At 45.2% G+C, this 23,221-nt stretch overlaps 2 protein-coding genes across 5 annotated transcripts in view; one reads left to right on the plus strand and one right to left on the minus strand.

The window, feature by feature from the left end:
- Positions 1-1,054: 1,054 nt before the first annotated feature.
- Positions 1,055-13,168, minus strand: LOC136793852 (serine/threonine-protein kinase MARK2-like). Its single transcript, XM_067030027.1, has 3 exons — positions 13,041-13,168; positions 10,437-10,541; positions 1,055-3,206 (listed from the first exon to the last, which is right to left on the minus strand). Exon 3 carries the CDS (start codon positions 3,177-3,179, stop codon positions 1,953-1,955), a length of 1,227 nt encoding a protein of 408 aa, XP_066886128.1. The 5' UTR covers positions 3,180-3,206; positions 10,437-10,541; positions 13,041-13,168; the 3' UTR covers positions 1,055-1,952.
- A 2,616-nt stretch (positions 13,169-15,784) lies between these two features.
- EFL1 (elongation factor like GTPase 1) overlaps positions 15,785-23,221 on the plus strand; it is a 133,825-nt gene continuing 126,388 nt past the window's right edge. For 2 of the 4 annotated variants that reach the window (XM_067030032.1, XM_059056039.2), the window contains exons 1-4: positions 15,785-15,899; positions 16,669-16,778; positions 17,732-17,799; positions 19,719-19,803. In XM_067030032.1, coding sequence (XP_066886133.1) covers positions 16,688-16,778; positions 17,732-17,799; positions 19,719-19,803 — 244 coding nt within the window. In that variant the 5' untranslated portion in view covers positions 15,785-15,899; positions 16,669-16,687. Of the gene's footprint in view, positions 15,900-16,150; positions 16,779-17,731; positions 17,800-19,718; positions 19,804-23,221 lie in introns of all 4 variants that reach the window. The other 2 variants (XM_067030031.1, XM_059056041.2) reach the window with 2 other exon arrangements.

The raw sequence follows: 23,221 nt of genomic DNA on the forward strand, positions 1-23,221 counted from the left end.
CAGGTTAGGAACCCCTACTCTGCAGCCTCCTGGTGGCAGCTCAGGCATCTTGACTGACAGAGCACTCAATATCTCCAAGGTGTCCAGTTCCTAGTTCAGTCTCCTTCAGTCATTATGAACTTTAGGGTGAGAGATAAAACTAGAAGCAGTCCCAGCTTTGCTGGCATGTTAGTCATGTGACCATAGCTATTTAGCCCTGTGGACATGGGGCCTTCACTGCAAGAATGGGAACAAGATGACAATTACATTAGAAAACATGCAAATGTCTCAGAGCACAAAGAGCACATAGGTGATTTAGCACTAGTTTCTTCCCTTTGGTTTCAGTGAGTTGAAACCCACCTTTTTGAAGTTTCCACCTAATTTTGCCCTAGCTCTACTCTATGAAGCCGCACAAGTCATGGCTCCTTACGTACTTGAAGACGGCTCTATCCCGCCCCTCTACTGGCTGTCTCCACGTGGTGATTCTGTGGCTTCTCTGAGTAAAAGAAAAGCTGAGCGTATGGCTGGGAGTTATCTGTGCCGCTGCCCATTCCCAGAGAGACGTGTGAGGGCCCTGCGACAAGTCATCACGTTAGGATCGATTTTTCCTTTGGAAGGCACTTCCTGTACGATCTGTCCTACCTGCCCTTACTAAGCTGCTGTACTCTTTGTTTAGGTGGTTCACGGGCACGTGGTCAGAGTGCTCTGTGTCTTGCGGTGAAGGATTCCGCAGTCGGCAAGTGACCTGTAAGCGCACGAGAGCCAACGGGACTGTGCAGGTGATGCCTCCGAGAGCATGTGCCCCCAGAGAGAGGCCTCTGGGAAGAAGACCCTGCTCCAGTCACCCCTGTGTTCAAGGGCTTATTGAACCAGGGAACCAGGGAACGCTGACAAATCTAGTGGTTTGAAAGTATGCTCATCTAGTATAATCTTCCAGTCCCCGTGGTCAAACCCCTGTATCAAAACAAGGAAATTTAAAAAGAGACTTCCCTGGCAGGCCAGTGCCTTCCAAGGGCAGGGGGTGCGGGTTGGACCCCTTGTCGGGGACCAAGATCCCACATGCCTCGCGGCCAAAGAAACCAAAGCATAAAACAGAAGGAGTGTTGTAACAAATTCAATAAAGACTTTGAAAATGGTGCACATCCAAAAAATAAAATACACCCATGCATCAGGGGCCCCTCCGCACGGGGGAAGAGGAGAGCCCAACTGCCGCGTTGACAGTCATGAAACTCAGCTGCACAGGGACCTTACCACACCGCGCACAGGCTGGTTCACGGGACCTCCTTATCCTCTCAGGGGCCTCTCTGTTGTCATGAACACAGGCTGCAGGGACCAAACGTTCCCCTCGGCCCTTCTGAAAATGTTCGGTAACGTTAGCGCAGGAAGGTATTTCACACTTTCTGCATTTCTGCCCTGCGGTGCAGCAGTTGTTGCTGTTGGGAGTCACTGTGCTAATTCTCTTGGGTCATCTTGCCCTTTAGTTGTTCTGATTAACTCCAAGCACTACATGGTTACACACTTGTCTACCTGGAAAATGCACAGCCCCAATTCTGCGCAGGGAAGACGCAAAGCAGAGTGGGATACATCTTTCTGGAGCATCAAGTTTATTAACTAGAATTGGAAGAACCAAGGAGTTCTTGGAACAAGAACCACCCCCCCCCACCGCCTCCCCCACCAACACGGAAGACAGAAGACTGGGGGAGGGGAGACGTGCCCAGGAAGTGACAGTCCAGTCTCTGAAGTTTCACCCAGGTGGGGGTTGAGGGGCGGACCTGCAGCCACGGTGGCCTCTCTCTCAGTCGCCCTGGCTGCTCCGGACCATTCTCTGAGCAGGCCAGGGTCTTGGATACGATGCTTCTGAAGGCCGTGCAGAGAACACACACACACACACACACACACACACACATCTTCCACTGGACCAGGTCCCAGGGAGCGCGGCGGCCTGATCTTCCTGCCTCGGTCACCCATGGGGTTCAGATGCGCTTCACTTTATTGTGACGCCTCATGCTGGGCAGCTTGCAACTGCAACAAAGATGCCTTGCAAAGAAGGTCCAGATTCTCCCAGCCACCCCTTGCTTTTTCTGGCTGTGGCCAGAGGGAATGGATGAGGACATACTCTCAGGCTGCGCAGCGTGGGGGGACCTTCCAGGGCTGCACACACGCAGGGGGCAGCTGGTTCCCGCTGGGGCTCCAGTCCTGCTGCTGGTGGAGGGGGACGCCCCAGGGCCACACTGGCGGGCTGGGCTGGGGGTGGCAGTCCTCGACTCCAGGCTGGCTGGGGGACAGGCAGGCTCACTGGTCTTCTGCCCTGCCTGCTGGTCTTCCCGCTGTGGCACATTTTCTCCCTGGTGGAGCCGCCTCGTTTCCCGGGTGGACAACTCAGGGCTTGGAAAAGGCTCGAGTTCACTGCCACTGACGTCCGCGGAAGACAAGGGCCCTGCAGCTCTGATGGAGGACACCACCGTTGGTTTCTTGGAGCTCACACTGCCTTCTCCTCCGTCCTGCCTGTCGTCCCACGCCGAGTCCCGCATACTCGTCACTGTCCCCTCCAGGTCCTCTTCACAGGGTGGCTGGGGTGGCTTCTTCCGGCCCATAGTCACCCATGGGTGCCTCATGAGGTCAGGTAAGGTGCCTCTGTCACTGGGGTTGCGGGCGATCATGTTTCGTAGGAGACTCCGTACCTCTAAAGAAAGGTAGGTTGGGATGCGGTAGTGCTCCGTTACGATTTGCTCCCGCAGCTCCCGCAGGTCTTTCCCCACAAAGGGCCGGAACCCGGTTACCATGACGTAGAGCACTACTCCCAGGCTCCACACGTCCACCGCGGGGCCGCTGTACCTCTGCCCCAGCAAGACTTCCGGGGCAGCATACGGGACTGTGCCGCAGACCGTGTCCAGTTTCCCGCTGGCGTCACACATGTTGCTGAAGCCAAAGTCTGCAAGTTTCAGGTTCATGTTGCCATCAAAGAGGAGGTTCGCTGGCTTCAGGTCCCGGTGCACGACGCCCCTCTGGTGGCAGTGTTGCAGAGCGGAGACCAGCTGCTGGAACAGGCCTCGGGCCTGTGCCTCTGTCATCCGGCCATGTGTGTTTAAGTAGTTGTACATGTCCCCACCACTGACGTACTCCATAATTATGAACATCGCCTCCTCTGTGTCAGTCACCCCCAGCAGTTTGACAATATTGGGGTGATCCAGAGCCTTCATACAGTGCACTTCCCGCAACAGTCGCTTCTGGGAAGTCGAGAAGTTCCGATGCCTCTTTTTAATGACCTTCACAGCCACCTGTGTCCCGGTCACAATGTGCCGGGCCAGCTTCACTTTAGCGAAGTTGCCTTCGCCAATGGTGTGGAGGATCTCATAATCATCAATATGAGCCTCCTTGGCAGCAGAGTTGGCTGTGAGGCCCTGCATCCTTGTGACCTACCTACACTGACTGACGGCACTAACTGGGCAAGGCTAACTATCCTCACTAACAAACAACGCTAACTATGCTAACTGTGCCAACAGCGCTAACGGGTACTAACTACACTAACTATGCTACAAAACTATAACTATAAAAAAATATAACCAAAAAAAGTCAACAAAATGGCAGGAACAAGGAAAAAAACCAGCTAACTGTGGGTCCAAGGCCGTCAGGTCACCAAAAGCAGCTTCCTGGGCTCCGAGGACCAAAAACCTGGGCCCAGCTGGGCTCTTATAGGGCTTCTGTGAGGTGCACCTCACAGTGGTGCACTGTGAGGTCAGAGCAAGAAATGGACCCATCGCAGCTGGGGATAAACCACAGTGGTCTTCTCACTTTTTGAGTTCAAGGCCCCTTTACACTTAGGAAAAAGGATCCCCAAGAAATTTTTCTTTACGTGTGTTATTAGATATCGGTGTTCACTTTGTTATAAATTAAAATCGGTTAGGATACTTCAGTGGCCTTTTTATTTCTAGTTTGAAAGTGTGTAACAATTTTAAAGACCTCATAATGTCGACACTTGAAATAGTCAATTCCTTTCCCTTAAATTCTGGTCTCCAAATAATGTTACAACTTAACGGACTTCACAATACCATACAAAATGTTCTGTCGCATAAGACACGATAAGGTAACGTTATGAAAGTCTATGAAGCTGAGAGAAGATTTGCCAGGAAGGTCATGAGCAGATAGATAGATTTCTCATCAGGAGCCTCGGAGGCCAGATGGCACGGCTCAATGTACTTGAAGTGTTGAAGGAAAGAAACCGCCAACCAAGAATCCTGTATCTAGCAAAACTTTCCTTCGAAAATGAGGGAGAAATCAAGACGTTCTCGGTTAATCAAGAGTTGAGAGAGTTCTTAACCACCAGTCCTGCCTTGCCACAGGGAGTTCTTCAGGTTGGAGTCAAGGACCCCGGACAGTAGTAACTCAAAGCCTTAGGAAGAAATAAAGACCTTGGGTAAAAGTAGATAGACGGGTGATGAGAAAAGCTAGTACTGTCGTTAACTTTGGTTTGTAGCTCCGCTTTTCGTTTTCTGTTTGATTTAAGAGACTAATATATAATAAAGCACACACACGTAACAAATCATCACCTCGTTTCTAATACTGTCTCTTTGTTAATTTGGGGGAAAAGTCCGACTGGTCTCTAAGATGAATGAATGTATGTGTCTGACCTCAAGGACTGCATTTGGAAATCACAGTGTCTCCGTCTCCAGTACAAAGGTTAATAACCAAGGTCGGGTCCCTTTGAATGCAGCAGCTCAATAAAACAAGCTACAAGATAGATGGATCTGAGGCAACAGGGACAAGAGCAGGCTTCAAGAAAAGGAGCAGAGGAACACTAGTAATTATGTGCACAGACGTCTCAGAACCGGTATTCCAAATACCACCTTGAATGCTATTATAATCAAAAAATACCTGGGAAAAAAATGCTTAAGAAATGTGTAGTAGACCCTGTCTTAGTCTGCAGGGCACCAAAAGAGAAAACCACAGATGGGGTGCCTTCAACAGCAGAAATTTATGTTCTCCCAGTTCTAGAGGCTACAAGTCCAGAATCAAGGTGCTGTCGGGGTTGGTTTGGGTCAGACTTCTCTTTCTGGCCTGTGGACAGCCACCTTCTAACTACATCCTCACATGGCCTCTTCTCCGTGCACACACACACACCAGAGTTCTGGGGTCTCTTCCTCTTCTTAGAAGGACACTACTCCTGTCAGATTAAGGCCCCACCCTTATGGCCTCATTTAACCCCTAACCTCCTTAGAGACCCTACCTCCAAATACAGTCACACTGGTGGTTAGAGCTTCAATATATAAATTTTGAGGGGACAGAAACGGGTCCGGAACATTATGCCCTTTGGTCCCCCCTAAATTTACGTCCTTCTCATGGGCAAAATACACACTCACCCCATCTCAATAGCCCCAGAGGTCTCAACCCATTCCGACACCGATTCCAAGTCCAAAGCCTCATTAAATTTCACCTGATCAGGTATGGGTGAGAAACGACACATAAAACTAACCGTCACAGAACCCATAAAGAAAACTGTAACACACTGTTGAACCACGTAACAGAGAAGCCGAACAGTCCATTCCTTTAAGTGAACTGAAACCTGTTACGTAATTCCAACTCAGGTTACCGTAGAATTCTTTTTTCGGAACTTAACGATAATTTTGACATTCATGTGGGAGGAATGAGTGAGGACGAATAAGTTTTAGAAAAGCAAATTACTAGAGGTATAGAAAGACTTTCCTTATCTGATGTCAAAGCGTGCCGCAAAGCTATTGTAGTAAGATAGTGCAGCGTTAGTACAGGAATAGACGTTGAGTCATGGAATATAATTAGAGTAGAGAAACAGACCCATGTAAAATGAGTTTAACCTTCAAAGGCAGCCCATCATAGAGGGAAGAATAGTTCAAACCAAAATAAACAGTATAAAACTACAGAAAGTTTTTTTTTTTTTTTTTTCCGAGACATTAAAGAAGATTTAAATAAATGAAAAGACATCCTATATTTATGGATCAAAAGACTTACTATTATTCAGATGACAGCACTCCCCAGGCTGATCTACAGATTCAACACAATCCCTTTCAAAATCCCAGCTTCTCTGCAGAAATTGACAAGCTGATCCTAAAATTCATGTGGAAATATAAAGGACTCAGAATAGCCAGAACAATCTAGAAAAAGAACAGAGTTGGAGGGCTCAGACTTCTCAAGTTCAAAACTTACTACAACACTGTGATAATCCTGAGAGTGTGGTACCAGCATAGCATAGACACACAGATTGATGAAAGAGAGTTGCAAGTGTGGCGATAAATCCATGTACCGGTGTCAACTGATTTTCTGCCAAGGTGACAAGACCATTCAACGGGGAAGGAATAATCTCCTCAACAAATGGTGCAGGACAACTGAATAGCCACCTACAAAAGAATGAGCTTGGATTCCTAGCCTACAACATATACAAAAAAAATTAAGGCAAACCTTATCAGAGACCTAAACTTAAGAGCTAAAACAATAAAGCTCCTGGAAGAAAGTGTAGCCATGAATCTTCCTGCTTTGGATTAGGAGATGGTTTCTTAGACATGACACCAAAACACACGCTACAACCACAACAAAAATAAATTGGACCACATCAAAATTAAAAACTTTGTTTGCTACGAAGGACATGATCCAGAAAAGTGGACAGCCCACAGAGTGGGAGAAAGTATTTTAAAATCATATATATGAAAGGGAACTTGTTTCTAAAACATACAAAGAACACTCAAACTCAATAATAAAAACGCAAATAAACTAATTAAAATATTGAAAAGGATCTGAATAGACGTTTCTCCAATAAAGACTTATACGTGGCCAATAAGAACAGGAAAAGATATTTAGCATCATTAGTCATTGGGGAAATGCTAATCACAAAGAGAGAGAGTAGCAAGTGTTGATGAGGACATGGAGAAATTGGAACCTTAATACTTTGCAAACGGGAATGTAAAATGGTCTAGCCACTTTGGAAAACAGTCTGACAGTTCTTCAAAAGGTTCCATGTATGGGTTACCACATGGGTTACCAGTGATTCTACTCCTCGGTATGGACCGAAGAGAAACGAAAACAGGTTCACACAAAAACTTGTGCGTGAATGTCCACAGCAGCATTATTTATAAGAACCAAGACGTGGGACTAACTCAAATCAAACCCATAATAAAACCCCCAAAATCGGAAATAACTGACCGATAGATAAATGTGGTGTATTCGTACAATGGAATATCATCTGGCCATGCATGAAAAAGAATAAAGTACTAATATGTATTACAAAAGTGATGAACCTTAAAGACATTATGGTCAGGGAGGGAAGAAGGCAGATACAAAAGCCCACAAATTGTACGATTCTCTTCATACGAAGTGTCTACACTCGGTAAACCTCTAGAGAAAAAAGTAGCTCAACAGCCAGTTGTCTAGGCCTGAGGGGGGAGAGGCCATGGGAGGAATTGGGAGTAGATGCTAAAGGGGACAGGGTTTCTCTTGGGGATGGTGATAATGTCTTAAAGTTGACTGTGGCGATGGTGGCACAACTCTAAAAACCATTCAATTGTATACATTAAACAGTGACTTGTACAGTAGGTGAATTATATCACAATAATGTTGTTAGGAAAAAAAAAAGATTGTATGAGGGAAATTGGTCAACTAATGTAAGAAAAGAAAGCAAAATGAGAGCTCAAACTCACAGACATCACGTACGTCAGAATACGTTCTGACTTGATTAAAGTGCTCAGTGTAAAAGTAACTAAACTGGACTAGAACTATCAGGACGGCAAAGACCTTTTCAAGCATAAAACACATTACAAGAAAAATTAATAGGTGCTATGAGTACAGAAAAATTTAAGAACTGCATGTCAAAATATTTTTGTTTTTTTTTCTTTTTCTGTAACTGAACTCACCTCAACACAGAGCCTTCATTTTTGCTCTGAGCAGGAAAACCCAACCTTGCCCATGGCTTCTGGTTTTAAGCACAGTCATTGCCGAACCTAAGCCTGGTCAATTACAGACTGGCCCCGTCCTTTCCCCTTCTGCCCAGAGGTGGTCGAAGTTTCTGGGGGAAAAGAGGAGGAAAGGAAACTTCTGGCTCCGAAGGGGGGCTGTCTGGTCCTTAGAGCTGGGCTTCCATCCTCCCTCACTTCCCTCGGGGACAGCTGACCCCCTCCCTGTAGCTAGTCCTTAGCCATGCCGCCGCAGCACACGGTTTTGGAACCCCAGCATGCATGAGCTCACAACGTTGTTTATACCGCATTGTGCTTTTGTTCCAGTGTCCTGGACGTTGCCTGGGTCGCGCTGTGAGGAGGCAGCAGCAGCATCATATAATTTGTCAACACCCCAAGGTTGTTCTGAGTCCGGCTGTGATGACAGGAGGTAGCGGCCCCGCCCTAGGGCAGCACACAACCTCTGCCACCTCAGTAGTGACTGTGATCGCCTGAAAGTGGCATCCTCTGTCCTCTGTACCGCCTCTCACAATGGACAGTTCCTACTGAATTATGATTTCTCATGGTGCCACCCTCAATAGTATGTATTATACCAAAATACTCATTTACATCTACTATTTATCATTACAAATTATTTGGATGTTCAACATACAGGGACACCGCAAAGAGAAAGGAAAAAGTAGCACTGAGAATAGACAGGTATCTTTCCCTCTATACACAAAGCTGATGGAGCCTAATAATATTTCATTTAGGTTTACAGATTAAATCTGTCACCTAGTGTTTTCAAGGAACTACTTTATTCCTTTGTTTAGACACTGTTTGATTAGGACGTTGGCACAGAATCACGTCCAACGTTATTAGCAGAGAATAAAATTAACTTTGATCTCGTTAAGGGGCTGACACAAGAAAAAAAACGCTTCCCTCTTTTATAGAAGTCTGAGCTGACAGATGATTTAGGGATAGGAGAACTTTGTTTGTGATTTTCCCTGGCCGGGAAGTGGGGGCGCCCCAACTCCCACATTGTGCAAGGGTCAAGTGTATAGTGCTTCAAGATGAGCAGTGAGTCTTTCTAGAAAACATTCATGGTGCTGGAACTGAAATTCCCCTTCACTTGCGACAGGCCTGGGAGTTTCCAAGGTCACTTGATGAAGACAAAAATCAACCATTTTACAGTAACTTGTAAGACTGTGTTAGCCTAATGAGGCTGAGCCACACAGAAGATAAGTAATGGGACACCTCAGAGATCTCAACGGTGTACTTCCTTCTTTCCTTTCCTTTCTTCTGTCCTTTCCTCCTTCTCTCCTTGACTCTTTCCCTCTTTCCCCTTCCTTCCCTCCCTCCCTCCTTCCCTCCCTCCCTCCCTCCCTCCCTTCCTTCTCTAAGGCCTACATAGGTTACAAGCAGTGGGCAGCATTATCGGGACAGTGGAAAAGGTACACCTTTATTTCCAACTCACATAAAGTTTTCTAGGAAATCCCCTCTATTTTCTTGGCAGTTTGAAATACTTTGTAATCTTTAGTAACTCCGCAAGGACACCGAACAAAGTCCACATTTTACAATCTAAACACTAATGTAAGGCTTGGGTCCTCTCTCATGTACAGGGTGATGAAATCCCAAACATTCCGGGCTTTTACATATCAACATTTTGGGACTTTACCATTTTTCCACTATTGTCCTTTATTCTGCCCGAGGTCTAATCCAGGATCCCACATTGTGTTTTGTTGCCTTGCCTCTCTAGCCTCCTCCAATCTGTGATGCTTCCTCAATTTCTTCTTGTCTTTCATGACCTTGACATTTTTGACCATGACACCGGCTACAGGTTCTGTAGAATGTCCCTCAATCCGGGGTTATCTAGTGTTTTCTCAAGATCAGAGCGAGGTTATGCATTATTGCCCTTCTTAATGCATACTAACAGGGGGAACAATAGGCCACTAAGTCCTATTACTAGTGACTTGATCCTTGGTTCAGGTAGTTTCTGCCAAGTTTCCTGTCTATTAGGTTCCTATTTTTCTCCTTGTAGTCAATAAATACTTCTTTGAGAGACAATACTTTGACACTGTGCAAATACTCTGCTTCTTCGTAAAGTACTATCCCTCAAGGTTAGCGTCCACTGTGGATTGTGCCTACAACAATTATCACGAAGTTGTTCTAACCGTGACCTTCTATTTCCTTCGTTCCTTCTACTTCTGCTAATTGGAATCCTCTGGAAGGGAAGAGTTGTCCCTTCTTCCCCATTTATGCACTTTCTGGATATCCATACAGACTCCAGGGGATGCATATATATCTAGACATAGTTATAGATATCTGTATCTAGATATATCTCGAGGGACTGAAATCCAACACTATCATTATTTTGTTGCTCAAAGCATGCTAGCTTTGGCCATTGGGAGGGTTAAAAGGTTGACTGCGTATACACTGATCCTTGAATACGCGTGCACGTGCGCGCACACACACGCAAATTTTTTTCCCCCCTGTATCTATGCGTTCATACTGAAACCTTGAATGCCACTCCAGCACATAGGGTCATTAATATATAGTCCATACCTTTTTCCTGTTGGTAAACTTCTTTCTCTGACAGGGAGAAGCCAGGCTTTCGTTATCTGCAATATATTTTCTTGGTCGTAGTTTCAGGGCTGCTAACACGTACCCCTGTGAAAGCAAAACAAGAAATTACCAACTGGAGGACACTATTTGTATAGTATTCTTTTTGTCTACTGCCTTATGGTGTCCAGTGAGAACCCACTTCCAGAGTGACTTAGGTCATCCCCTTCCTTCCCACCCCATGCAGTGTGGTTCCTGTGATTCATTCGTAGAACAGCCATCCTCATTTATCACGGTCTGCACTCCTCCTTGCATTCTCCCCACCTCTTGGTGACAAATTTTCTAAATCTCGTTTAAAAACTTAAAACAGGATTTTTTCCAGCTCTCATAAACATTTTTTTCTACCACAGAAAATTGGTTTTGCCCTTGGGAAACCAATGTTCTGTTACTTAGCTTCCTTTTAAATGTGATTTGATGATTAGAAGTCTCAGTCCTCTAGCCTACCATGCCCCCTCATCACTCAGCACACATCCCGCCAGGAAAACCAGCCACACATCAGGGGTATTTACAGACCCCGGTTGGTCAGTCACACTGGCCTACATGTCAGGTGCTCCGCTGGTTTCCTTCCCTTCCCCTAGGAGGGCCCCGCTGCTGATGCTACCCGAATTTTCAGCCTTGGCCTAGACTTGACAAATGCTCCCAGAGAAGTACACAGTTGGCCATCTCAGCTCATGTAGGAAGGGCTCCCCTCGGTCTGTAATTTTAGTTCTTTGCTTCCATTAAAAAGAGATTTTTAAAAATTTATGTGTCTTTTTAAGCTGTTTCAGTGGAAGTAATGGCTTTCTGCCATCTGCTATGTCCTATCTGGTAGCAGAACTGAGAACTTGTTACTGGCTACGAGAAAAACGTTAATGAAGCTCCTCAGTCTGACAAGCAAGACTTCACAGTCTGATCTCAACCTACATGTTTGGAACCATACACCGATCTCCCAGATCCTGAAATTCTCTGGTTCCCACCACCATGTTCGCTGAACCCACCCTCTTACCTTTCTGGCTTTATGATTTTTTTGCTCGCCTCATCCTAAGCTTTTAGGATATCCCTCCTCTTTCTATATATCAATACTTACTAGTCCGTGATGCATTCCCAGACTAGCCTGGAGTGGTGTCTTGCTTAGTCTAAGTGTTTGAAGCCCTAACTGTTCCGTTACTTTTCTTGTGAATTATTCGCCTCTTCTTGTGATAGCTCCTGTTTTGATTTCTCGTATGACTTACCTAATTCTTCAGGCTACTACCGCTCTTCTTTCTCAACTCAACTGTAAAGTTTCTAAATGTCAACAACGATGCTCAATTCAGATCTCTATTCCTTATAGTGCCCGGCACACAGAAGAGTCGTCCCTAAGAAGTATCACATCAAATACTGACCTATTTTCATTATCTACATGTTAATCTGAATGACTTTCTAAAGCAAGGCTGCTGCTAGGGGCAGGTATGTTTCTGTGTCTAAGAGCCACCAGTTTCACAGAACCACATCTCCAGAATCTGCATGTCACCCTTCTCACCATCTTGTAGAGTTTTTCGTTTTTGTTTCTAATCATATCCCATTTCTGCCTTTGCTCTGTTCTCTCATTCTTAGGTGACAGTGAGAGAGAGTCCCTTCCCATTGTGATTTCTCTTCCGCTACAGACCTGTCCTGCCGTAGGTATCTACAAAGCCTGCAGTACCATCATCACGCAGAACGACGAATTATTCCCTCGGCCCTTAGTATTCGTTGTCTCATGCCCGAAAACCTGGAAGTACAAGGAGCCCTGTTCCTCCCTAGGGAAGATGAGGAGAGAGAAGGCCAGAAGGAACCCAGGGATCCTCAACACTGGATTACGGGAGTGGAAGTACAGGAATCTATAGGAAACCCAGCTAATGAGAAGCCAGAACTAGTGTTGGGGTGTGTGTGTATGTGTGTGTCTCATACGTAAACAGTCACAGCATCAAGGAGTATCACTATTGTTGTACTTTTTCAATAGACTTTGTGGGGAAAAAAAGAGAAAAGAAAATCTCCCTATGGTTGTTTTAAAAGACCTAGTACAGACCGTTCACCAATTACCTTTTATGTCAAATTATTACACAATACACTGTCTCCTCTGCATACCAATAAATACCTAACTTAGCAATTACTGTATGCTATATTAGATTATAACAATATATTTGTTCACCATGTGCATTGTCTTAAAAATGTGTCCTTTGTACAGATCTCCCTCCTGGGCTGACATACAGATCACAGCCATACGGATACCATATACTTTAGTTACCCATTGAACTGGTAAGAGTGACATTGAAAGAAAAAGTATGTATTCTCTTATTACCGGTTTAACGTATAAATCATTACTTTTACTGTGGATGGCATCACTCGTACAAAAGGGTTTTATATTAGGACATACCCGTTCAGTTATATCACATAACCAGTGAAAAGGCTGTAAGCCTAAATATGCAATTACATTATTAACAAAAAAATATGAACTAACAAGTTAGCCTACTGTGTAAAAATAAAGGACCCCACTCCCTGCCCAAAAGCAACAGACCATTATATAGACTCAGATTGATTGGGGGGAAGCACCTGGTCATACGTTGTACAGTCCTTACTCTTCCAAGTCGGTTGCCAGGAGGCCGGAGGTATTCCAGGCTGGAAGTCTTGGAGGAGCAGGTTGCCTAGCTGGTGCTCCAACACTGTCTCGCTGGGTGGACAAGCCTATTGTATTCTGAGGTTCAGTATCAGGGACCATCTGCTAACAGATGCAAGCTTCACCCTCTACTCCAGCCTTTCTCAGTATAAAGGGAGTATTTTGGTTCTCTGCCTGCTCACTCTTTTGCTTTACCGGTTGGTTCAGAACTTGAATGGAGAAGAGGGCTGCTCTTTATTTGACTTTCTCAAAGGCTCCAGTATGCTCAGTAAAGTTTCAACCCATGCTGGGATAGAAGGAAAGGAACAGTGCCGACTAAATGTGGCATAATGTGACACGTATGACATAATGCTTGTTCGGTGGTATCCTTTGTTTTCATGGCTGGAGACAGAGAAAACTAATTAAGTGGCTGAATTTGGACAGGAATCCAGGCCTCTTAACTCTCCACCAAGCAAACAGTCTGCTTTTTTTTTCTCACTATACGATACTATGTAGACAACAGGGAAAAAAGTTTTTTCCTAAGCCACGGAGACTTACGTTGGGCAATGCACCAAAATCATGATCTGATGTTAGATCTCAAAGCTGGAAGGAAGTTTTTGGTTTTTGGCTCTTTAGTTTTTGAAATGGCATGTTACCTTTATAAGTCGGGACGGTATCCAACTTCCCTTTTTTAACGTGTCTCTCCAAAGGCCGAGCTATTGCCACACGCTGCACTTTACAAGAATTAAGATGCCGTGTGCAGGTAGTACCAAGATCGATCTCCCCCTGCTTTGGTTTAGAGTACTTCTGGTGCATGGCGAGGCTGTTTGACTATTTCAGAAGGACGAGAATCCGACCTGAAACATATAAATTTGAAACATAGCTTCACAGGTTCTTTTATTTCTAAGTTTTTCAATGCAGTATTAAAATTTTCCAGACTTTTTTTTTTTTTTTGACTTGAAAAGTCTAAGAAGATATGAAAATGGTGACGGTTGATAAGCTCCTTGAAAGAGATTACTGAATTCCTTTATGTCCTATCCAGTGACTAAATATAAGAAAAATAAATGTCAGAGATCCTAGTTTTTGAAACATCTTTACAGTGGATCCTCAGTTAACTGGATCTTACATAAATACCATCTTCAAATCACTGAGTGTTTTCCTAACCCGGAAGGAAATCTCAGGTTAAAGATTTAATGAATCCGAAAACAATTTTAACTCTATCGCCTGGGTCCAATTTGTCAAAATCCTTCTTCATCCTATTAAGGACTCTAATAAACGATTTGGGCATGCTCTCTTCTTGCTGAAGTCATGCTGTCTTTCTGCTCACCATTAAGTAATCAATTAAGGAAAGAATTTAACGTCTAATCTCTGGCCTTTAGACATACATCATATTCAGAGTACTGATGTGGGTCGGAGTCATATGGTACCCTAGCCACCCTGGGCGTTATGTAACATTATGTGGCGGAGGTGGTACTGCAGACGCTGAGGTTGTCTGGTGGGGTGGTGAGACCACGGACTCAGACCGATCAGACTCCCTGGGTCCAAATGCTGCCTCTGTCATTCACCAGATTTATCATGTGGGATAACTTACCCTGTCTATGCTCCAGTTTCCTTAGATATCAAATAGGACAAGAACACCATCTACCTCACCGGGTGGTTGGAAGGACTGACACATGCACGCATGTACAGCATACGCATGAGTGTTCAGTACACAGTAAGGACGATATGTTAGCTCTACAGATAACTACAAGTCTTCAAAATGGCTTTTTTTCTTTGGGACACTGTTCCACTCACTGCATCATTTATTTAAACCATCCTGTATTAATCAATATTTTCTGTTTATGTCCATAAGCTCCAAAAACCAAAACTCACTGAATCCCTTCTCCAGTCACGATATGACCTCTCCGACTTGTTAACTCTGCTGGCCAATGCAAGGGACACGGGTTCGAGCCTTGGTCTCGGAACACCCCACATGCCGCGAAGCAACTAGGCCCGTGAGCCACAACTACCGAGCGTGAGCGTCTAGAGCCCATGCTCCGCAACAAAAGGGCCGCGATAGTGAGAGGCCCCCGCTTGCCCCAACTTGAGAAAGCCCTCGCACAGAAACGAAGACCCAACACAGCCAAAAACAAATAAATTTAAAAAGAAATTTTGTGGGCATACAATGTCCCCGTCGGTTCAGGTCCACACTTGGCAGCCTGACATCCAGCCGCTGCTACACTGGCGTATATCATCCGCCTGGCGCCATAGCATTTCAGTTTGCGACCCTGGATAGGAGCCGACAAAGCGGAACTGCTTAACCCGCGGTAGCTGGCGGCTGAGCACCGAGCAACTGCGAACCAGGGTTAAGTGAGATGTCGTTGGGCCCGCGTCCTCCAACATGGCGGGGCGGCACTCTGTGGGCTCCGTTCCTCGAGACCCCAGCTCGCTTCCAAGCCCCGGCGGTCGCCACACCGGCCGTTTCTTACCCGCAGGTCCAATTCTGACACAGACTCCAGGTCCTCATGCTCCCGGCTTTTGGGGTCAGCTCCACAGCTCCTCCGCCCCCGCAGCTTCTGCATCGCCACCGCGCTGACCTCAGTCCAGGCAACCGGCGGGGCGGGGCGGGGCGCGGCGCGGCGGGGCGCGGCGGCGCTAAGGCACGCATCGCCTACTTCCGGCGGCGCCAGAGACGCGGACGGGTCAAAGGTCGTGCGTCCCCGGCCCCGCCCCTGACGCGCGGGCGTATGGTGGACGCGGAAGTCTGGGCGCCTGCGAAGAGCGTGGTGCGGCCGGGCGCTGGGGTTCGAGGCGGACTGGCTGGTCGGCGGCAGCCGGTAAGTGCGGGCCCGCAGGTGTCCGGGCGTCCTCTTCCGCCTACTCCAGGCAGTGGCGGTCTCGGGTCGCCGCGGCGGCAGGGCGGGCACGGGGCTAGGGGCGAGCCGGGGCTGGGAGCGGCTGCCGTCCGATCGTAGTGTCCTGACCGGGTCGTCCGTTTCTCAGTGCGGACCCGGGATCGTCAAAGAGAAAGGGAGTGAGGATAAAGGGAATGTAGAGTTGAGAGTTTGTTTTTTCTCTGTTTCCCCAGTGTGGAAAGGAATGGAAGATGTTCAGTGCACCTGCACGTGACCCCAAAATTTAGTCGGGAAGCTGGGTGTTTCACCTCCAGTGAAAGCAAGTGGGCGTGATAGGAGAGGCTTGGAAAAAGATCGAGCAGGGGAAGAGAGAGATGTCGGCATCTTCTCTCCCTCCTGCATAAGACCCTTCCAGTATGTAATCACTGACCTGGAGAAATAATGCCCGAGTACAGAGTACGGGGCAGAGTTCCAGGTGTCACTGTGCACCCAACCCCCACGAGCTTTGTGATGCATCGCAAACGGCCGATCCGGAAGGATGAGTAAACTCCGCAAGTACAGTGGTGGTACAGTATTAGTTGAAGCGCTCAAATTGGACTTGGGCCTGAGTGGGTCTCTCCCTTAAGGAAGCATCCGTTGGGTTCTTACTTTAAGGGACTCGAGAAGTCTTGTCAGCTCCCAGCAGTAGAAGAAACCTTGATCTTTTAACGCCCCGATCTTCAGCCATTTGTAATACGTGTTTAATTATTAGTCACAGGAAATAAGTGACCATGGTGCTCAATAGTTTGGATAAGATGATTCAACTCCAGAAAAACACGGCTAACATCAGGAATATCTGTGTTTTGGCTCATGTTGACCATGGTAAGAATCCTTTCTAAATGGCTTATTTTCAGTAATTAAGGGGGTGCCTCTTCGCATGTGTCAGTGGAGTGATGCTCTGGGCAGCAGATGAGAGTGATGCTTGCTAAGCTGCAAGTCTTATTTCCTTTAAAAGTGTGCTGTGGGAGGGACACAGCTAAGTAGTGATTGTTATTCTTCTATGCAGTATTATTTTGTTGTCTTTTAAACGAAAAGTTGAGTTTTTAAGTATTTGTCAAGTATTTTGAAATGGCTTTGTAATATAACACGTCTGTAGCCTTGACATAATATCCTCAGAACCTGTGTTACGTGATTGTTTAACTCGTCCGATGTTTTTTGTTTGTTTGGTTGGTTGGTTTTTGTTTTGGGGTACGCGGGCCTCTCACTGTTGTGGCCTCTCCCATTGTGGAGCACAGGCTCCGGACACACAGGCTTACGGGCCACGGCTCATGGGCCCAGCCGCTCCGCGGCATGTGGGATCTTCCCGGACTGGGGCACGAACCCGTGTCCCCTGCATCGGCAGGAGAATTCTCAACCACTGCGCCACAGGGGAAGCCCTGCGAGATGTTTTATATTTTGATTGGTACAGTGTTTTGTCTTATCACTTAAGAGTCTGTGCATTTTGCTCTGTGTAAATTATGCCTCAATTAAAAAAAAAAAATTTTCTGTCCTTAAAAAACAATGTTGCTTGACGGATTTTAAAGTGAGGTTGATCCGCAGGGTTGGCAGTACAGATTACAGCACTGTGGAGTGCTGGAATCTGTGTCCTTCCAGGTGATGTTTTGTTCAAAGTTCTAATTAACATGCCCGTTGTATCTCGCTTCACTTAGTATAGGTAAATAGGAAATATTTACTAAACCAGTTCTATGGTTAGATGTTAAATTTGTTGATACAATCTACCTACCTCACCCTTTAAAAAAAAGAAATCGATTAAATTAATATTGTTACTTTAACAGGAAAAACTACTCTGGCTGACTGTCTTATATCTAGCAATGGCATCATCTCCAGTCGCCTGGCAGGCAAGGTATGTTATATTTGATATATACCTGCATTTCAGTAAGTATTAGCAAATCTACAGTGTGTCGAGTCCTTCGTTGTGTTCCTAAAGATCGAAAAAGTATGAAGCATAGTTCATGCATCTAAGAAGCTGCCAATTCATTTAGCAAGATAAAATAGATTGTTGAGATAAAGTTATTTCTAGATTGCTTTATGTTACTTTATATTAATATTTTATAAGTGCAAGAATGAGTTTTTGCAACCAATCATTTGAAAACCTGGCATGACTGTGGAAAATTTCACAGGTGGAAGAGATGCTTCACAGTGGGTAATAATGTGGATAAAATGCATAAAGGCTAATTTGTGGATTGTGCTTGATTTGAGTGGAACGTTTGCCTATACTGAGAGAGAAAAAGGTGCAGGTAGAAAAAATGTATCAGATTACAGAGACCTTGAAGGCTAACCTAAGTACCAAAGAAGGCTTCTGAAGCCTGAGGGTCATGATGAAGATCATGTTTTACGAAATGAAATGGTAGAGACCTTTGTTTTTAACTGTGAACTGAAAGAAATTGGAATAATTTATTTGCAGTAGAAAGGTAGAGATGTTCCTCCCTTCAGTGAATTTACAGTATAGTCATCTGGATTTATCAGGTGACTGGTAACATAGAGAAGAGGAGACAGAGAAGCAAAATTGAATTTAAAAAGTAGACCTAAGATACTGAAGGAAGACTTGGGCACTTGAGGCACGTTGGGTGAGGAACTGGCCCAAGAAACTGTCTATAGAAGGCTAAAAAAACTGGGTTGAATGAAATAATAAGGTGCTTTTATTTTTCCCAGTTGAGAAGTGAGAAAAAGTACAATAACTCTAAAGTGACTAGATGAAAGGAAATAATAAACCATAAATTAATGAAGTCGAGAAAAGATCAATGAAGCCACAATTTGTTCTTCAAAATGATTAATACAGCTAACAAATATGATACAGTGATGGTGGACACGTCATAATACATTTAAAGAATGAATCATAATGTAAGCTATGGACTTTAATTAATAATAGTGTATTGATATTGGTTCATTAATTGTAACATGTACCACACTACACACTAATATAAGATGTAAGGAATAGGGGGAACTGTGTGTGGGAGGGGATACTTGGGAACTTCTTTACTTTCAAGTCAATTTTTCTTTTTTTGTTTTTTTTCTTTTGTGTGTGTGTGTGTGTTACACGGGTCTCTCACTGTTGTGGCCTCTCCCGTTGCGGTGCACAGGCTCAGCGACCATGGCTTACGGGCCTAGCCGCTCTGCGGCATGTGGGATCTTCACGGACCGGGGCATGAACCCCTGTATCCTGCATCGGCAGGCGGACTCTCAACCACTATGCCACCAGGGAAGCCCTCAATTTTTCTATAAAGTTAAAATTGCTCTAAAAAATAAAGTGTATTTATTTTAAAAAATTACTAGCATTGTAGACAGTTTATGATACTCTTGCATTACAACTGATAAAAAGTTAGAAATTGGGCTTCCCTGGTGGCGCAGTGGTTAAGACTCCGCCCACCGATGCAGGGGACACGGGATCGTGCTCCAGTCCAGGAACATCCCGCATGCCGCGGGGCGGCTGGGCCCGTGAGCCAGGGCCGCTGGGCCTGCGCGTCCAGAGCCTGTGCTCCGCAGCGGGAGAGGCCACAATGGTGAGAGGCCCGCGTAACGCATTAAAAAAATAAAAAATAAAAGTTACAAATTGATCAGGAGAGAGCAAAGGTGGAAGGAAGAAGTGGTACTAGGAAAGAAAAATTCTGCAGAGATTAAGAAGGTAATAATGGACATAACGAACAACTTCATGGCAATAAGACTAAAAATTTAAGTGTTTAAAACAAAAATCCAAATCAGTCCATTTTAATATTACATTTTAATTCATTGGGAAATAAGGATGCATATGTTGCATTTTTACAGTTAAGGTACATGGACAGCAGAGAGGATGAACAGGTCCGAGGGATCACTATGAAATCCAGTGCCATTTCACTACATTATGCAAAAGGTAAATCGATCTGTGTTTTAAAGAACAATGGTTTTGTATCTTTTGTGTCCTTCTTTCTTTTCCTGAATTAATTTCAGGCCTCAGGTTTTTTGCTTTACATTCCACAAATTTCATTCTGGCCTTTCCAGATGATCTGTTTTCAGATCAGAGTCAGGCTGTCCAGATTTGAATACAGATGGGGACCTCTGACTGGCTTGAGGGCAGAAGAACTGGCAGCTCACATGTGCCCCCTTTCACCCAGGTGATTGTATAGAGATCTTCAGAGGGAAAGTCTGGAGTCTTAGGACCTTGCTGGTTCAGCCTTATTGTCCCATGTCCTCGCTAGGTCCTCCTTCTGTCCTGTGGCCTGCCTGTTAGATCTAGAGTCTTATTTACTTGGCTGTGTATGCATTGCCATGATCACTATACTTTTTGTCCCCAGATCAGGATGCCATTTTGACAGTAACACTTCTAGCAATTTATCTGACTGAAACAGTCATACAGGCACACGAGTCACCCAACAGTTTGTATTAGGGAAAAGAATGCCAACATCCTTAAATAGTTAAGGAAAATAGTAAAATAGTTAAGGAAAATAGTTAAGTAAACTGATACATCCATGCTGTGAAATGCTACGCAGCTGTTCAAACAACTGTTTGACCTATATGTAATTATATAGAAAACGTAAAGTAGGAGACAAAAAGCAAGTTGCAGAGTACATACTTATATGAATGTGTTTCAGTTATAAGAATATATTATGTATATACATAAAGATGTCTGGAAGGAAACATACCAGAACCTTAAATGTAGTTATTAAGGGCTCCATTATGTGAAACTTACACTTTTCAAAATATTTGTTTTGCACTGTTTGGAAACTTTACACAAAATGTGAATTTTTATAACTAGCAGAAAATAATAAAGCTATATTTCATTTTCCTAATGGACTGACCTGTGATTTATCCTTCATATCTCTGGGACTGACACCAAGGGTTGTACTATATGGGACATGACTCTTCTCTTTGAGGTCAGTCTTGCAGTGTTTTTGAACTAAACCAGTTTTGAAGCTCTTAGGTACATGAATTCCCAGTGTTTAGGATTTAAACTGATGCCTTTTTTAAAAATTAATTTTATTTTTTTTAATATTTATTTTTGGCTGTGTTGGGTCTTCGTTTCTGTGTGAGGGCTTTCTCTAGTTGTGGCAAGCGGGGACCACTCTTCGTCGCGGTGTGTGGGCCTCTCACTATCGTGGCCTCTCTTGTTGACGGAGCACAGGCTCCAGACACACAGGATCAGAATTTGTGGCTCACGGGCCTAGTTGTTCCGTGGCATGTGGGATATTCTGAGACCAGGGCTCGAACCCGTGTCCCCTGCATTGGCAGGCAGATTCTCAACCAGTGCGCCATGAGGGAAGCCCCTGATGCCTTATTTTTTAAAAACTACCTCTCACCTTTTAAACGTCCTCATTCTGTGATCCAGTGAATGGGTCAGCGGTCAGTTTATTTCTTTTCTCTCCTTATTTTTATAGATTTTAAGAGATTTGTAGCCTTCCTTTTTCCACACTCATGTTATTAGTCTGTTTTCATTTGAAGATTACTTTAGTGTCAATTCTAGTTGCTCTCTGGACTTTGTCTCCAGTTCCTTCACCCCTTTTTAAACCATTTTATTAAGGTTTACTTTATGTATCATCACCTTCAGTCATTCCAGGTCCCTTTTGTCTTTGTGGTACAGTGTTGTAGGAAAATGGCTATAGGTCCCAGGGAGTTGAATGGTCTAATCTTTATTTTGTTGAACTGTATGACCTTGGGTAACTTGCTCTCAGAGTGTCCTAGATTGCACAGAGCAGAGGCTTAAGCTAGCTTGGGGTGGGGTGGGATGGCTTATTGACAGAATATGTGTGAAATGATACTGGAAACAATATTCATGAAAATCCAAAAGCAGGAGCATTATTGGAGTGACATCTCAAAGAAACTGAAAGCAGATGTTGATTCTGGATCCAGGATGGCTCTAGAGACCATCAGTAAAAGTTAACAGATCTTCCCTCTGGGACTCCACTGTCATCCTTGGGTTGAGTCCTCTGTTTTTATCTGTTTTCACCCTGTAAGTCTTTTCTCTGTTTTATAGCTTTTGCCTACCCGTAGTGCCTCCATCTTCATAAACTCCCCTTTCCCTGACCCCTCCTCTCAGCTCCTGTTTTTTTCCCTTAGTTCTGTTGCTTACTGCTGCTTTCTCCTGCGTTTACGAGCATACATCTCAAGAGCAGGATGTTGCTCAGCTTGTCTTTTGATGCCAGGCTATGGCAGAGGTTGCACCTACGGACTGCCAGTCTGTGGTCGGATGGTCATCTCCTAGTCTGATCAATGGTGACTGGAGTGGAGCCATAAAGTATTCAACGTGTTTCTTTGTGACCGTGATGGCCTAGAAGGGGCTGCGGGTTAGGCAGTCTCCACACTTGACAGTTAGAGCCTTGCTTTCCACATCTGCAAAATGAGGGTGGAAGTTTGGGATGTTGACTGAGACATGTTCTCAAAACATCTGAGAGACGAGGTACATTCTCATGCCTATCTCAGCATTGACTCTCTGGAGTGGGGCATTTCCTGCTGTGAAGGTGGGACAACCTGAAGGGGATCTCCCTTCTGGAGGAGGGAGACCTGATGGTTGAAGAAACTCGGCAGGCGATTTTTGTGTTTACCACTTCTTCCCCTCCTTCCCATGCCCCTTCCAAATGCCCTGTTAGTTGAGGGTCTCTGTACTAAATGTTAATGAAGTGCTTTCTGGTTTTGACTCTTAATTTAACCAGCTTTCAAAAATGTGTTCAGGGCTTCACTGGTGGCGCAGTGGTTGTGAGTACGCCTGCCGATGCAGGGGACACGGGTCCGTGCCCTGGTCTGGGAAGATCCCACATGCCGCGGAGCAGCTGGGCCCGTGAGCCGTGGCCGCTGGGCCTGCGCGTACGGAGACGGTGGCTCCACAACGGGAGACGCCCCGGCAGTGAGAGGCCCGCGTACCACAAAAAACAAAAAAAAAAATTTGTAAAGCACGATGTAGAACAAATTGCAGTGGGCTTTAACTTACAGGCTTTCAGTTTGTACTTCAGGCATACGTGCTAGCTAGCTAACAACCTGGTTCAGTGGGATACTCAGTATTTACCCAGGTGGCAGCCACACTGTAGCTTGGATGTACTCCAAATGTGGAGACCAAGGATATGGCAGGGCTTTCTGCAAAGAGATCCATGTGCAGGTTCACCTCTTTGTAAACACCTCCATAGGGGTTTGTGGTTGTGGGCAAGTGGAGAGTTTACACCCATGTTGGTTTCAACTCTGTGGCTCTCTGGTCTTAATCTCTTAAGACTAGGCCGCGGGGAAACTGATTCATGCCATCCAGATTCACACAAGGCCAACGTGTATCAGTCGCTTCCCTTACCTTCCAGATATGTGAACATTAA

The sequence above is a fragment of the Kogia breviceps genome, chromosome 3 (assembly GCF_026419965.1).
Source record: "Kogia breviceps isolate mKogBre1 chromosome 3, mKogBre1 haplotype 1, whole genome shotgun sequence".
NCBI classification, from domain to species: Eukaryota; Metazoa; Chordata; class Mammalia; order Artiodactyla; family Physeteridae; genus Kogia; species Kogia breviceps.